Source organism: Onychomys torridus, chromosome 3, assembly GCF_903995425.1.
Source record: "Onychomys torridus chromosome 3, mOncTor1.1, whole genome shotgun sequence".
Taxonomy (NCBI): Eukaryota; Metazoa; Chordata; class Mammalia; order Rodentia; family Cricetidae; genus Onychomys; species Onychomys torridus.
In genome coordinates this window covers 105,625,430-105,639,953 of record NC_050445.1, presented here as the reverse complement: position 1 = coordinate 105,639,953, position 14,524 = coordinate 105,625,430, and the positions used below count along the sequence as shown (strand labels likewise).

Sequence of the window (14,524 nt, the reverse complement as noted above, 5' to 3'; positions counted from 1 at the left end):
GGCACAGGCAGCGGCAGGCCTGGTGCTCACTCACCTACCAGCTGCCAAACCTCTCGCCTTAAATACCTCTCACTGCCTGCAAACCAATGACCAACCCGCTCACCACCTGAGCAGTGGATAAGGCCAATCTGGCCTGGAGAGGGAGGCTCACTCTCCAAACGGAGCACCCTGCCTCAGCCCTGTGGGACCTGAGGCCAAGGGAAAATAAGGAGACAGAGTCACTGTATCCTACCTAGCTGGTAGTGCTGGCAGTGACTGGGGATACACCCACATTGTGGGGGTGCCCACAAGGGTCCCTTAATCCCACCAAGTGGGCAGGGGGCTGTCTGCTATGTTCCCAAACAACTGCAGGCCTCAGTTTTTCACTTAGTAGCGATTGGGCCCACAGGACGGGATCACTTTGAGGCAGTGGCCTCGCCTGGTCCAGGAAGGCTCTCAGTCTGCTCGTTCCTTCTGTGTGATTCTGATGTTTTAGATTTTATATTACAGTTTGAGATGCCGGAGGAGGCTGTGACAAGCTCTCATATTGCATCGGCTGATGGCCACTGTCCTCAGTGTCCTTGGCATTCAAAGACACTCACATTGAGACAGGCATAAGTCACTGTTTCCATCACACTACCAAACACTGGAACACTGGCCAGGATGACAGAGCCAACCATCTGCCCTACCAGGGCTGTGACTTGGGAAGGGGTCCCCCTCAGCCAGGCCACTCCACCTCTCTCCTTCAGGAAGAGCTGTGTCATCCAGAAGAATGAAAAAGAGCAGCAACTTTGCCGTGAATCACACAGGCCTGAGTGTATTCCTCCCTTGCTGTGAAACATGCTACGGTATATATGCCAAGGTCTTGTAAAGACCGGGTGGCTGATGCCTGTTGTTCCAGCACCGAGGACCCTGAGGCTGGGGAGTTTGAGGTTAGCCTGGATTACATAGCGAACCCCTGACCCGAAGAGTTAAACCAAACAGAAACAAAAGGGATCGAAACAAGTGCCGCTGTCCTGGCTGAATGTTGGTATTTCTCACAGTGACTGTCAAGGATGTATGGAAACTACACAGGAGCCGGGGGAGGCTGACATGTTAGCCATCTCAGATGCAATGCGACATCATAAGGAGCAAAGATGAACGTGCCCCATGGTGCACCCACCCCTCCCTGGGGAGAAGCAGGGGACCTTACACACAGGAACTTTGCCCCAGTATCAGCAGAGATTCAAGGCAAAGTAAAATCTTTTCAGGTAGAAGCAGGCTAAGTCAGTTGTGGCCTGTTCGCAATGGAATGGCCCACAGCTGTGAAAACAAGGAGGCCATCCTGGAAGCATGTCTCCCAGGTCTCAATCCAGTGTGGTATCAGCAACTGCCTTGGGAGAGGGGAAGGTCAGAGGATGATTTAAGGTAGACCTACACATGTCTCCCTCTGTGCGTGATCTCTTTATTTTCTGGGTTTTCCCCAGAGCTCACCATCACCCCAGGTCTGGTTTGAGAAAGGCTGTGGCCCTCAACGTTCTTTGCAGTGAAAACAGATCTCACTCCGTTTCTAGAACCTTCCATGGCTCCCTACTTCCTTTGGGGGCAAGTTTGAGTTTTTCCATAGGTTTTTGGTACTCTCCTCTCCCTGAAATTCCACAATTCAGCCACACTGCAGGTAGGGCTGGGGTTGTGGCTGAGTGGTCAAGTGGGAACCTAGCATCCCTGAGACTCTGTGTTCAACTTTCAGTAACAAACTTCTTAAAACTCCCACCGTGTGGCCTTTGAATGGGCTATGGCTATACCAGGACAGCGTGCTTTGTGCTTCTTCTATGCCAAATCAATGCACAGATGGTCTGGAGTTTCTATCTCTGTCCACATCTACCCCACATGCAATGAGGCTTTGCAGTGCTCAGCCCTAGACCAGTGCTAGCCTCGTGCGCCCCAGATACCGAGAGAATGGTGCTGTCCTGATCCCATTGCCATGGGAGCAAGCCCTGGCTAGTCTGTTGAGACCCATGGTCCAGTCACTTGTCACCCAACTACCAGTCAGTCATCAGCCAATCCCTCACTTGACTATGGAATGCTTGAAAGATCCCCAGAAGAGATGGTCGAAGCTAGATCCCCATCAGCAGAATCACCCAGCTCGTCCCTAGAGCTAGAAGAAAGGATATGTGATTCGTTTGTCTTAAGCTGTGAATTCTGGGATGTGTTTGTCACACAGCACAAGGTTGCTGCTACACTAGGCCTAGAAGGCCCCCTTTATTCCCACCTACCTTCTCTAGACTATGTCTTCCTCACTCAAGTAAGGCTTGCTCAGGAATGCCACCTCTGACCCCTAGAAGATCAGAGTTACCAACTCTTAAGCCTCCAGCACTCTGAGTCACAGCTGGGACTCACAGGCCTCTGACTCTTGAGCTTGTGGTGGGGGAGGGCTGTCTGTGGCACCCAGACCAACACTGGCACACAGTAGACCCTCCAGCCTTGCTGCTGTGGTTTTGTGGCTCCACTGAATGAACAGAGACCTGCAAATTGTTGCTGGCCCTGTACTAGACAGGAAAAGGGCTCCAGGGAGGCAAAGAGGCAAACGGGAGCTGGCACCAATGGGGGCTGCAATTTTGATCCATTTGCAGGGCGTTTCCAAGAACTGAGAAATGCAGAGACTCTGTGGTGTAAACATTCCCACGAGCTCTGCTGAAACCCTGCTCCCAGGCTGTGCCAGGAGCGAGTTTTGTGATGGGAAGGAAGTTTGGGAAAAACTCAGCAATCTAAAAATTCTTCAAGGGGTTTGCCACTTGACAGGGAGATGATGGCAAGTTGGGACTGCAGCGGAGGCAGCGCCCTCTGCCAACCTCCTGACTTCTCCGTGGGGCCGGCAGTGGGGTGCTGCCTTCCTTCTGGAACCTTCTCCTCCCACCCTGGGACTTGCTCCAGCTTCAGAGAGAAATGTCCTGAACTTTGAGGTGATCGGAGTGTCCCTGCTTTGTACGGTGCCAGCTCCTGTGCCACCAGGACACTGGAGCATTTATTCCCTAATTCTGGTCCATCATTGCATCAGGTTGCAGTGACATTGCAGCCACTGCCATGCCTGATGTCTGTATAAACTGGCCTCTTCATCATTTTATTTACACATGAAGAGGCTGAAGTCCCGAGTGGGCAAGCCCTTGGATCTTCCTATGCTCAGGCTGCAACCTGGAAGCCCTCTGTGCTCCTTAAGAGGTGCAGTGATTCCCAAATAACCATTCCCTCTCGAAGCCATCCATCCCTTCAGAAGCTCTTTAAGTCACCCTGGCTGGCGAGGATCCAACTGGTGAGGCAGCTCCAGGGGAGCCAGGTCCTCTCTGCCATCTGCACTTGCTGGTATGTAGGGTCCATTTCATGATTCAGCATGACTGTTGCTAGTCCGTTCACTATGACCACATTTCAGCCAGCAAGACGGAAAACAGGAAAGCAGAGGGCGCTTCCATTCTATGAGATGCACAAGTCAGAGTCTGCATGCTTCTGAGAGGGAAGCAGCGACACGCTGTCAGGTACCCAGCTAGAACTTAAGAGATCACCAACAGAAGCGGGGGGGGGAGAAGCTAGAGCCCTAGCACTCCTTTCCTGGGACCTCCATCAAGCTCATCTCTGCACATGACCCTCACCGAGGGTCCTCTGAACCCTGGCCTCACCCCTGGGAGGGAAGCCATGTGCATTGAACAACGGCTGTATGAAGTGTCATTCATATTGATGTTTCCTTGATCCTTCTGACCCCCAGTTCTTAGGCTGTGGGTCTCAAGCCCACATAGGGTCCTGCCCTTAAATGTGGCAGTAACGGAACTTTGAGAACAGTAAAAGGTTTCTGAACACACAACAATCAAAAAGTAATTCAAGGGTGGGTGAGACGGCTCAGCCGCAAAGGGTGCTTGCTGGCAAACCTGATGAGCTGCGTTCCAACCCTGGGACCCGTGTGACAGAAGAGAACTGACTTCTAAAAGTTATCCTCTGATATCCCCATTCACACCATGGCACGCATGTGTTCCCCCTCTCCGACAGGTACGATAAACAAAATGTAATAACGTGATGTAATTACATCACGTGCCTTCACAAAGCCTTGCTTCTGAACACACTTGTGCACGCTGCACTGTGCATGCCTTTGCACCATGCAGCACCAACAAACTGCCCGGAACACAGCTCAGATTCCAGACTATTGGATGTTGTGAACCCCAGGGTTTTGTTTGCTTGTTTTTGCTGTACACAGTGTTCTGTGTTGTTGAAACATAATAGCTGAATTGCAGAAAACAAAGACATTTAATATTTTCCCACCATCATCCTTCAGCATGTAAGGGTCAAATCAATCTATTTTGGGGTTGCATTGTGTTAGAAGGTTTGATCTTAAAAACTTGTTTGAATTGCTGACTTGAATTTCGGACATAAACTATTCACTTGGGAGCTGGGGTGATGTCTTCATCAGTACTGTAACTGCTGTGCAAGAATGAGGACCCATTAAAAACTGAGGTGACCCCCATCTTTAACCCCAGCTTCTCTTCATTCATACACACAGGTGATAGCATCTCTACATGTACATGTCTACTCAGGCATATGTGTAAGCATGTAAACGCACACACACATGTGCGCATGCACACACACACTGTTCAGTAAATTTTGGACTGGGATAAGGAAACAATTTCCAACAATTTCTGAAACAGCCTAGATGTACTTCTGTCATGTAATACTATGTATTTATGCAAAGAGGCATTCTCAGCATCGATGATTAGAAAATCAAAATATCAACCAGCTCTGAAGAACGTTGTAGATCCTGTGTCCTACATCTCTAAATATTCAGCCAAGATCTAATTCCTTATGAAAAAGTAAGCACACCCATCTCATTAGTATGCAAATTTATTTTAATCTTTAATCAATTGTAAAGTTGCATATATACCAAAGACTTACTTTACAGTAAGTTTCTTTATGATTATCAGTAGGTATGTGACTTTTAGTGCTCCCATTTTATTCCCTATATATCTGGGGTCACACTCAATGTTCTTGCAGGCAAAGGGACCATGGATGGACACAGTTACAGAGACTCTCTCACCCTCTGCCAGCTGAGATGTAGCTCACTTTCAGCTCAGAGCCATGGCCTGGGTAGTCCAGAGACTTGCCCTGGGACTAGCACTATGTTTCTCTGGGGCACCCCAGGCTATCTGAGGTGGTGTTTCTTTACTGGGGTGACAGACCTGTCTGGCCTGTGATTGGCTGAGTGGATTGTATGCTCCAGAAGTGCTGCTTATCCAGAGCCTAGCAAGTGGCCCTGTGGGAACTCCACATCCCAGCCTGGGATGAAGATGAAGATCCCAGATCTTCACCCTATACCCACAGTGACAAGTGACAAGGAGAGAGGCTGAGGCTGCTTTTCACCATGACAACAAGCATATTTTTCCTAGAAAGGAGATAGCAGGGGCAAAGGTGACACCCCCACAGAACAGTGAAGTGAGATGGAAGAGTGAGGTAGGACAAGACCAGGCAACTGAAGTACCCCATCAACAGCCACCCCAACCCATAAATCACGGGAAACAACCAGAGCTGTGGCAGCCATGGTGATACCCCACACACCACACACAGGAGTCTTGTCTAGCACATCTCAGCCCCATCCCTCTGTGCTGGTCCTGATCCTGTTCCCCTTGTTTCTTTTGGGAAACACATCCTACAGACTTCTTAATATGTGAAGTCAACTTTATCTTGTGGTATTGGAACACATGACAATTGAGGGATCCCTATATCAGGCATAGTGATTGGCTCAGAGGTGATCAGGTGACCCAGGTCTAGTTAATCAGAAGATGAATCTCCATCTCAGGCATGGTGATTGACTTAGAGGTAATCAGGTGACTCAGCCCTGGCCAATCAAGATGAAGCTCTATCTTAGACATGCTGATTGGCTTAGGGATAATCAGGTGAACTAGATCTGCCCAGTAAGAACCCGATCTGACACCATGGTTATAATAAGGGGCAGGAAAGCTTCTTTCTGGAGGGATTGCTGGTCCTAGGACTGCAGACAATTCTGCCACTTCTAGGGATAGGCCTGTGAGTAAAGTCAACATAGAAGAGAGAGACAGAAAGGGTCACAGGTCTGAGTTTCTACATCCAGCCAGCCTGAAGTGGAGGGGAGGTGGTTTCATGTCTACAAGCCAATGAGATCATTCTCTGTTTCAGCAGCTGGTTTGGATTCCCTGTCACTTGTGACCAAATGAACCCTCACTGACATCACCCATTGAGACAGCATAGCAGATAACCCCTTACTGTCCCCTGCCCTTGGCCACCACAGCACTAAGGGGCTTCTATCCCAGGCCCTGGCACCCTTTCCTCCTTGGAGGAACTGTCACTCCATATCTGAGGCTCTGTCACATTCCCTTGCTAGGTGGGGTTGTCTTGGTAAGAGCAGCTCTGAGCCAAGGCCTAGAATTCCAGAGTGTACCAACATCTTAAGCATGCCAGGAAGTGGGCTGGCCACATAAGCCCCTTAGCTCTCATCTAATCCCTTCAAGGGCAGGTCTAAGCTCTTCTTTGTGCAGATACAGAGGCTTAAAGAGGTCACCATGTCTCTATCCCGCCCAAGCTGAGTTTGTCAGATAGATGAGGCTGCTATATCACATTTTCCAGGGACCTGGACTGCTGTCCCCACACAGTCTAGCCTTCCGTGGACAGGGATCACAGAAGCTTCCCTTTTTCCATTCATTTTGTAAGTAAAGAGTTTGAGAGCAACAGACCACCACTGCCACCAAGTGAGGAGCTGAGCTTTTAATGCCCCCCCACCGCCCTTTGCCTCTATCCCCAGGCAGAACTGGGCCTGCTGGGGGCCCAGCTGTGGTTCTGTGGAGAAGGGATGCAAACTGAAGCTGCTCAATTCTGGTGCCCCCAGTGTTCCTGTTGACCTCAAACCCGAAACTCTTTGGGATGAAGAAAACACCAAATGCCAAGGAAAACAGTATATCCAGCAAGGGACCTAGGAACTGGATTCATGAGCACCCTAGGGAGGAGGTCTGGCCAGGTCTCACACTGTGTTTCTGAGCTTTTCCAAACAAGGATGTCATCAAGGACTAAGCCATTCCCTGAGGGTGGCAGATAAGCATGGCTTCTAGAACTCCATACTGGCTTGGAACTGTTGCTACCTGGTTGCTGGTGTGGAAGAGCAAATGTGTACAGAAGCCAATAAAAAGGGCTAGGTCTCAGGCCAAGTAGGATTGGAAGACATGAACCAAGGATGCCACATTGGAGGAAAGACCTAGGCCTTGTCTGAGACCCCTGGCCTCAATGTTTTCTCAGTCCTAATGGCTGTAGCCCACATTGCTGTTATTGCCATCTCTGTGATCCAGATCTAGCCTTGTGCAGGCCTGAAGGCCTAGATCACTGGCAAAAGTCTACTGGGGCTGGGGGAAACACCCTGTCTGAGTGCTTGGGCCCAGCCAATTCCCAAGCAGTCACTAACAAGCAGAGACAATCAGGATGGTTAATTAAATCTATTAATTGATATTATTTGTAATACAACTACCAGCTGTGCTGTTTATATACAAAGTATTTGCACACACACATACACACACACACATATACAGACACACACATTCTCTCTTTCTCTCCCTCCTTCCTTCCCTCTTCCCCTCTCCATCTCTCTGTCTTTGAAGCAGCCAAGTGCTATCAGGGCCTGGAATTTTGGATTTCCATATGCGAATTGGGAAAGAAAATCAGGGTAGGGATGTAGGAACAATCGCTTATAGATTCCAGCCAAACATGACTGGATCTGCCAGGTTGGGCACCTGAGGACATACATGTTCCCCTCCATCAATCCTCTCACACACATCTCCACTCACTCAGTGACTCATTCCTCCCTTCATCCAACTACCATTTATTAATCAGCTACTGTGTGCTCCATTTTGTCCTAGACACTTAGCCCTAAGCTGGGACACTTGTCATGTTTTCGAGAGACAAGCTAGGGGGAAGGGTTATAGATCCCACTAGCCCCTGGGAATTGGGGACTCGAGGTTAGGGGTCTTAGTGGATGGATGTCCTTTCTTGGGCTGTTCCTGTTGAGTGGGGAGCCTCAGTTTTCTTTTATAAATTAATTAAAAACAATGAAAAAAACAGAGGGAGTCCGCATGACCTCATTCCAACGGGTGCTGCTCCTTGTGGGGGCTGTGGCTGGGGTGGGTTGGGACAGGAGACTCCTACAGTCAGCCACAGTCTCTGGCCAGGCTTAAGCTGGGGCCACCTGGCTGGTCTCCGTCTTGGAGGCAGTGGCAGAGGCCTCGTCATCACCCAGGGGATTCTTGCCACAGCAGAGGGTAGTGAGCATGCAGTTCCGGAACTGGAAGGTAGAGGGTGCCAGTCAGGACTAGGCCCCACCACCCTGCCCATCTTTAGCCCACCACCCACAGCATGTCCCCTCACTAAGCCTGGCTCCTTGGGGGAGCTTACTAAGTGTATGCTGCCCCACCACCAGAGATGCCAGGAACCCTGCACAAGGGTTTTCATCAAATGATATTCCACAGTGTCCTGTGAATGCTTAGGACCTTCTGTGGCTGATCTCTTGTAATTAGGATTTGGCCCTTCCCTGTAAATGGAAAAACCAAAGCCCAGAGAGGGAGACATCTGACTCCCTACATCACACAGTCTGGATGTGGCAGAGCTAGGACATGAACCCAGAATCTAAGTCCAGAGACCACAACCTTTTCTGCAGAGAGAACTTGGCTTTTAACAATGGCTTGTTCCCTCTTCTCCCAGTTCTAACATTTTTAGCAACTCCTTCAGCTTTGCAAACATTAAAATCACTCCGCTCGCAGCCTTGGGACTACTTGACATTTTCTGGTTGTATTTTGAGACAGACTCCATGCAGCCCAGGTTGGCCGCCAGATCACTGTACGGTCTAAGATAGCTTTGAACGTCTGGCCTGCCTACTTCAGCCTCCCGAATGCTGGGGTAGAGAGGTGCACAACCACACCGTTTTGAAGGGGGACACACATCACCATGTAGCCCAGGCTGACCTGGATTTCAGGATCTGCCTGCCTCAGTGTTGAGATTACGGGTGTGTGCCACTGCACATGTGTGCCTGACTTCTAGCTGACTTGCAAAGCAGACATCCAGAATGATTGGTCAGATGTGTTTCATGGGAGCAGGTGCCGGGTCACCTGGAGGGCTTAGTCCCAGGTTACCCAGAGACTGGGAGGTTGCCAACCTGCCACAGCTCACGGCCTGCCAGCAGTCTAGGTAGCACCCCTCTCCTGCCCCCTCCTCTCTCTTCCCACTCTTCCCCTCCCTCTCCACCCCAACCCGGCCATCCCAGGTACCTGCTTGTTCATCATGATGTAGATCACCGGGTTGTAGATGGAGGAGCTTTTGGCAAAGAAAGCCGGCAGGGTCATGAAGATGGGGCCAAAGTTGGAGCCTTGGTGGGTGAAGATGTAGAAGGCCACACTAGCGTAAGGAAGCCAGCAGATCAGGAAGAAGATGACCATGATGATGACCATGCGGGTGACTTCTTTTTCTGCCTTCTGTGTGGTGGCTGACTCCTGCTGCTGGGCAGCCGCCTACAGGGGTACAGACCCGTGTCCAGCCCATGGGGTCCATATGTACCTTAGCACCCAGCTCTGGCCACCCAGCATGGGCCTAGGGACACACATTAGAGGCTCCGACACATACCTCCTTGACTGTGAAAACCAGCTGCCCATAGCAGAAGAAGATGACAATCAGAGGGATGGTGAAGTGGACCACGAACATGTAGATGACGAAGGACTCATTGTTGACCTCAGGCTTGAGTGTATAGTAGTCAATCCCACATGAGCACTGCATGCCCTCAGGGATGTACCTGAGGGTTGGTGCAAGGGACAATAAGGTTGGAAGGAAACACACACTCAGCTGGGCCTAAGTGTGGGGTCCATGGAGGCTGGAGCTCCTGTAGGCCTTGGGAAGTGTGGTATCTGCTGGCCCCATCGCCAGGTGAGACTTATCCATCTCTGCCCTGAGAGCAATTCTCAAGCTTCCTGCCACTAGACCACACTGCTCCTTTCCATCAGCCTGCTGCCCTTTGGTGGTTTAAGTGAGTTAGCAGAGGGTGCTGGGGAGGAGGACTGAGACCTGTCTTGTAAATGCAGCAGTTTGAAGATGTGTGTCACCTAGCAACAGCAATGCGTTCTACACCAAGGATGGGTGTGCTACCATCTACCGGACTTTGCTTCTACAAACAAGGATGTTGTGACCATGTCTGAGGATGGTGACACTGGGCTGCACTCAGAAACCCTAGACTGTCCGTTGAGTGTATGTGTACAGGCTTGCAGAGCCAAGTGGATAAGGATGTGGAAAGAGCAGCATGGACCTGATTCAGCAAGGACTGCTAGGTGGGCTCCCAGAGGATGGGGAAGAGATATGAAGAGAGAAGGGAGAGCCGAGGCTTCTGTGTACCAAACTGCTATCCCTACCCTATCTTATCTTGCCTACATTTGGAGATGGTGACCTAGAGATTGGATGGGACCCACTTCCCGAGGCTACAATGACACCACACATGTTAGGAAGGTTCAGCTTCCCCATGGTACTGAGGTCCAAGGTCAGAGAAAGCTGCCCCATACCCAGGAGAACTCAACCAAAGAGGATTGTAGTTTGACCTTGGCTTAGCTGAGGATTAGGAGCTCGGCCAAGGTGAAGGGTTGGGGTGTCCAGGGTTCCCCTTGCCATGGGGCTTAGAGATGAAATCAGACTTGTTGTACCATGACTTCCCCTCCTTTCTTCCCTTGTTGGCCTGGGAAAGTCACCAGGATGGTTTTAGGGGCAAGACTGTGTAATATAATTAATGGAACCAGCCCGTGGGCTCTGTGTTCTGAATGGGAATCCCACAAAGGCCTTGCCAGACCCAATGATCAGTGCCATTACCTGGACCAGCCGACGAGAGGGGGAGCGGCACAGGCCAACGCCATGACCCAGGTGAAGGCCACACCCATGATGGCATGGTTCTCTCCGAAGCGGAAGTTGCTCATGGGCTTACAGACCACTACGTACCGCTCAATAGCCAGGACCACCAGGGACCACAGGGCGATTTCACCTGTAAGGAAGTTAACAGTCATCAGTCCTCCAGCTCTGACCTCAGACCAGAGAGCTAATAACCCAGAGACGACAGCGTGGAAGCCTCTGCCTTGAGACTTGAGTCAGGCCTTAGAGATGCAGTGAGTTTGGATTGGCCAGGAAGACGGAGGCAGATGAAAAATCCATGTGCCAGAGGAAGTGAGCAAAGGAACACTAAAGAACCAAGAGCCTTTCCGTTTGGTTAGAGCTTTCGGTTCATGAGAGACACTGCCACAGAATGGCTGGACCTGTGGCTTCGGGCCACACACTCACTGGCTAGTGCTTTAGCAGGAGAGGAAGGGAAGGGTGAGGAGGCGCTGCAGACTCTGGTCCACATGTCACCCACGGAAACTCATTATGGAGAAGGGCCACAAAATAAACTGGCCCTGGGGCACTTCTGAGTAATGGAGTGGTACCAACAAGAATTTCTGGATGACAGGTGTGGCCTGGGCCTGACCCCATGAGTCAAGCTGACTAGCATGGCACCCCAGCTTGTCCAGAGACTGGGGGGCTGTGATCACAGATGGTAACAGAGATGTCTAACAGTGCCACAAAGGCAGCAACCTGGACAAGGGGGAGATAAGACAGCATCTTGGGACTTGTGCAAGCTAGACCTGGCTTTGGGCTTTGTCTTGCCCGCTTCTCCTGTTTCCTCTTACATCTATTGGCAACATCGCTGGGTCCCAGTTGGGGGACCCTGGCTCTAATTTTGGTCCTGCCACCTCTCTACATGAGTGTTTTGCTGTTCAAACAACAGCTTCCTCAGCTCAACAGGCTCCATTGTTCCTGAGACAGCCTCGTTGATTTTCCAGCCAAGTGAGAGAAAATGTTTGGAAATAGTCCACGCCAGTGATCTCAGCACTTGAGAAGCAGAGGCAGGAGGATCAGGAGTTCAAATGCATCCTCAGCCACATAGTTCAAGGCCAGTCTGGACTATGAGACTGTGGCCCTCCCCCAAGGATAGAAAGAAAAAGAACAGGAACAAATGATTCCTCTGAGGTTCCCAGTGTATGGAGCCGGCATGCATGATGGAGGCCAACAGGGTTGGGAAGGCAGTCACGTAGATAGATGCCCAGTACACTGATCCAATTGTCACCTGAGCCAGAGACACTCATGAAGGACCTGGACCTGTGTGCTCATCCTGGTGCTCAATCTGAGTCTGCCCCAGCTCAGCTGCCTCATAGGATACCCTCACACATCATGGCTCCCCAGTGAGCCCTTGACCTCTCTAAATCCACGTTTCTTGCATTACTCAAAAGGAAACAGATGAACGTGCTCGGAACAGCAGCCTAGCTCAGCATCACAGTGTTGCCAATGACTAAGCAAGGCCTTGGGATGATAGCGATTGAAGAGGAGTGGGAGAGAGACCCACTAGGCTGCAGACCCTCCCTAGACCCTTTCATGCCCCCTTGGCTCCCAGACTACACCCCAGTCCCTCTGCTCATACCACCCAGTGTGGCGAAGAAGCCCTCGACGTTGCATCCGGTGGGCCCAAAGACGAAGTAGCCATGCAGTGAGGTGTAGAGCGTGGTGGTGAATCCTCCGAAGACCATGAAAAGATCAGCCACGGCCAAGTTGAGCAGGATGTAGTTGAGCGGTGTACGTAGCTTCTTGTGCTGTACGGTGACGTAGAGCGTGAGGAAGTTGATGGGGAAGCCCAGCACGATGAGCAGGAACATGTAAGCTGCCAGCATGGAGAACTGCCAGGGTTCAGCCAGGTAGTACTGTGGCTGCTCAAAGGGGCTGCGCACCACGCCTGTGATGTTGGAGAAGGGCACATAGAAATCGGGGCCCTCCGTGCCGTTCATGGCTGCGGCCCTCGAGGCTGCCCCACGGGCTGTTCGTCAGCAGAGACCGAGGCTGCCTGGCGAGCTCAGCCACCTACAGCTCCCACAGCACAACTCCAGGCATCAACCCCCCCCAGACCCTTATAAAGTGACCTTCTCTCCCTAAGCCAGGGGCTGATTCAGCATCTGGGAGATATCATACTAAGAATACTAATCCCACTGCTGCTACTGGGACCTAATTGGCTTGCAGCGGGGCCAAGGTGACACCAGGTGGAGGCCCTTGAGTAAAGGAAGAGTGTTTCATCTTGTCTCCCCAGAGTCCCCCAGGAATTTTCCACCCATGTCAGTCTGGTGGCCTCAGGCTGTGACTGGGGTCTTAGGGCCCTAAGTCCATTTCTCTGTATTACTACAATTGACAATGATGTCCTGAATTCACCTACCCCATCCCTTCCCAGTCCCCTGGCCCTGACACTAGCTCATTTGGACAGATCTGAGCACAGACAGCTCAGTCCATTACCACTCAACTCACCCCACCCCACCCGAGGCCCAGCAGCTCGATAACTATTTGTTGCATTCAATTGGAATTTGCTCACTCACTTGTTCATTAAACATTTATGAGCCAGCCACCTGGGAGATCAAGAAGGAGGCCATGGCCCTGCTCAGAGTGCTTCTGGAGCTGAGCGAGACTCAGCCAGAGGAAGAAACACATTCCAGTTCAGGGAGGGATGACCGTGGGCTATGGAGATGGGGATGGCCTGCTCAGGTGGGGCAGGACATAGACCCCGCATGAGGAAGCAGGCTGCCAGGTTTATTTAGGTGAGTGCGTGGGGCCTGGAGGCCATGGCAAGGGCCTAAGAAGTTTTGCCTTATCTAGAAAGCAACGGACATACAGCTGGGTGAATCCCAGGGGTAGAGAGGATGACCAGAGACCTGGGGCTTCAGGGCTTCAGAACCCTGTGCAGGCTGAGAGATGCTGGTACTGGTCTGCTGGGGATGCCAATCTGGGGGAGGCTGGTCCTAGACTAGCCTGGTGTCTGAGAATATGAGGCCAGCATCTCTGCCATGTAGCTGGGGCTCCCGGAGGCCCCCACGTATAGGTTACTCTAGGACCACTGTCCAGTTGGCACGTGCCTGGAGTACCCACCAAGTCCCAGGCAAGGGATTTCATTCTGGGGGCCACAGGAGACAGGAAAGCACTGGCTGCAAGAAGTCCCATGAGAGAGATGGTAGTGAGGAGCAGTTATGAAGGCTTGACATAGAACAGAAGGAAAGTTCCCCTTCCTGTGCAGAAGTTAGACCATACAGCTTCTGAAGATCATTCTGAGAAGGTGAGGGTTCAGAGCTGATGATGGGAGAAAACGCCATGCCACTTGGCACACAGGTACTCAGGCCCTGGAGCTGGGTAGGAGCCCAGTCAGGGAAGCGTTCACCTCTGAGTCTCAGGGCCCTTAAGCTCTCTTGCTCAGTCTCTTCACACCTGGGATTCCTAGATCTGTCTGCTCAGAAAAGCAACCCCATTTCCTGCTGGTCCCGATTCGAGAAGAGGAACCCAGCACTGGCATGTGTGTCAGGGCCTGGGAGCTGGCCTCGAGCAGTTTAAGGAGCTTGGCTTGGTGATTAAGACCAATATTAATGAGGTCAAGGTGAAGGCTTTGATTCTGACATGACCCTGGTGGTCACCTCCAGTTCTCCCCTGACCC

General features: G+C 51.3%; 1 protein-coding gene across 1 annotated transcript; it reads right to left on the bottom strand.

Annotated features, from left to right (window-relative positions):
* Positions 1 to 8,182: 8,182 nt before the first annotated feature.
* On the bottom strand, positions 8,183 to 12,918 carry Rho (rhodopsin). Its single transcript, XM_036182643.1, has 5 exons — positions 12,485 to 12,918; positions 10,849 to 11,017; positions 9,625 to 9,790; positions 9,273 to 9,512; positions 8,183 to 8,293 (listed from the first exon to the last, which is right to left on the bottom strand). Exons 1-5 carry the CDS (start codon positions 12,843 to 12,845, stop codon positions 8,183 to 8,185), a joined length of 1,047 nt encoding a protein of 348 aa, XP_036038536.1. The 5' UTR covers positions 12,846 to 12,918.
* Between the last annotated feature and the right edge of the window lie 1,606 nt (positions 12,919 to 14,524).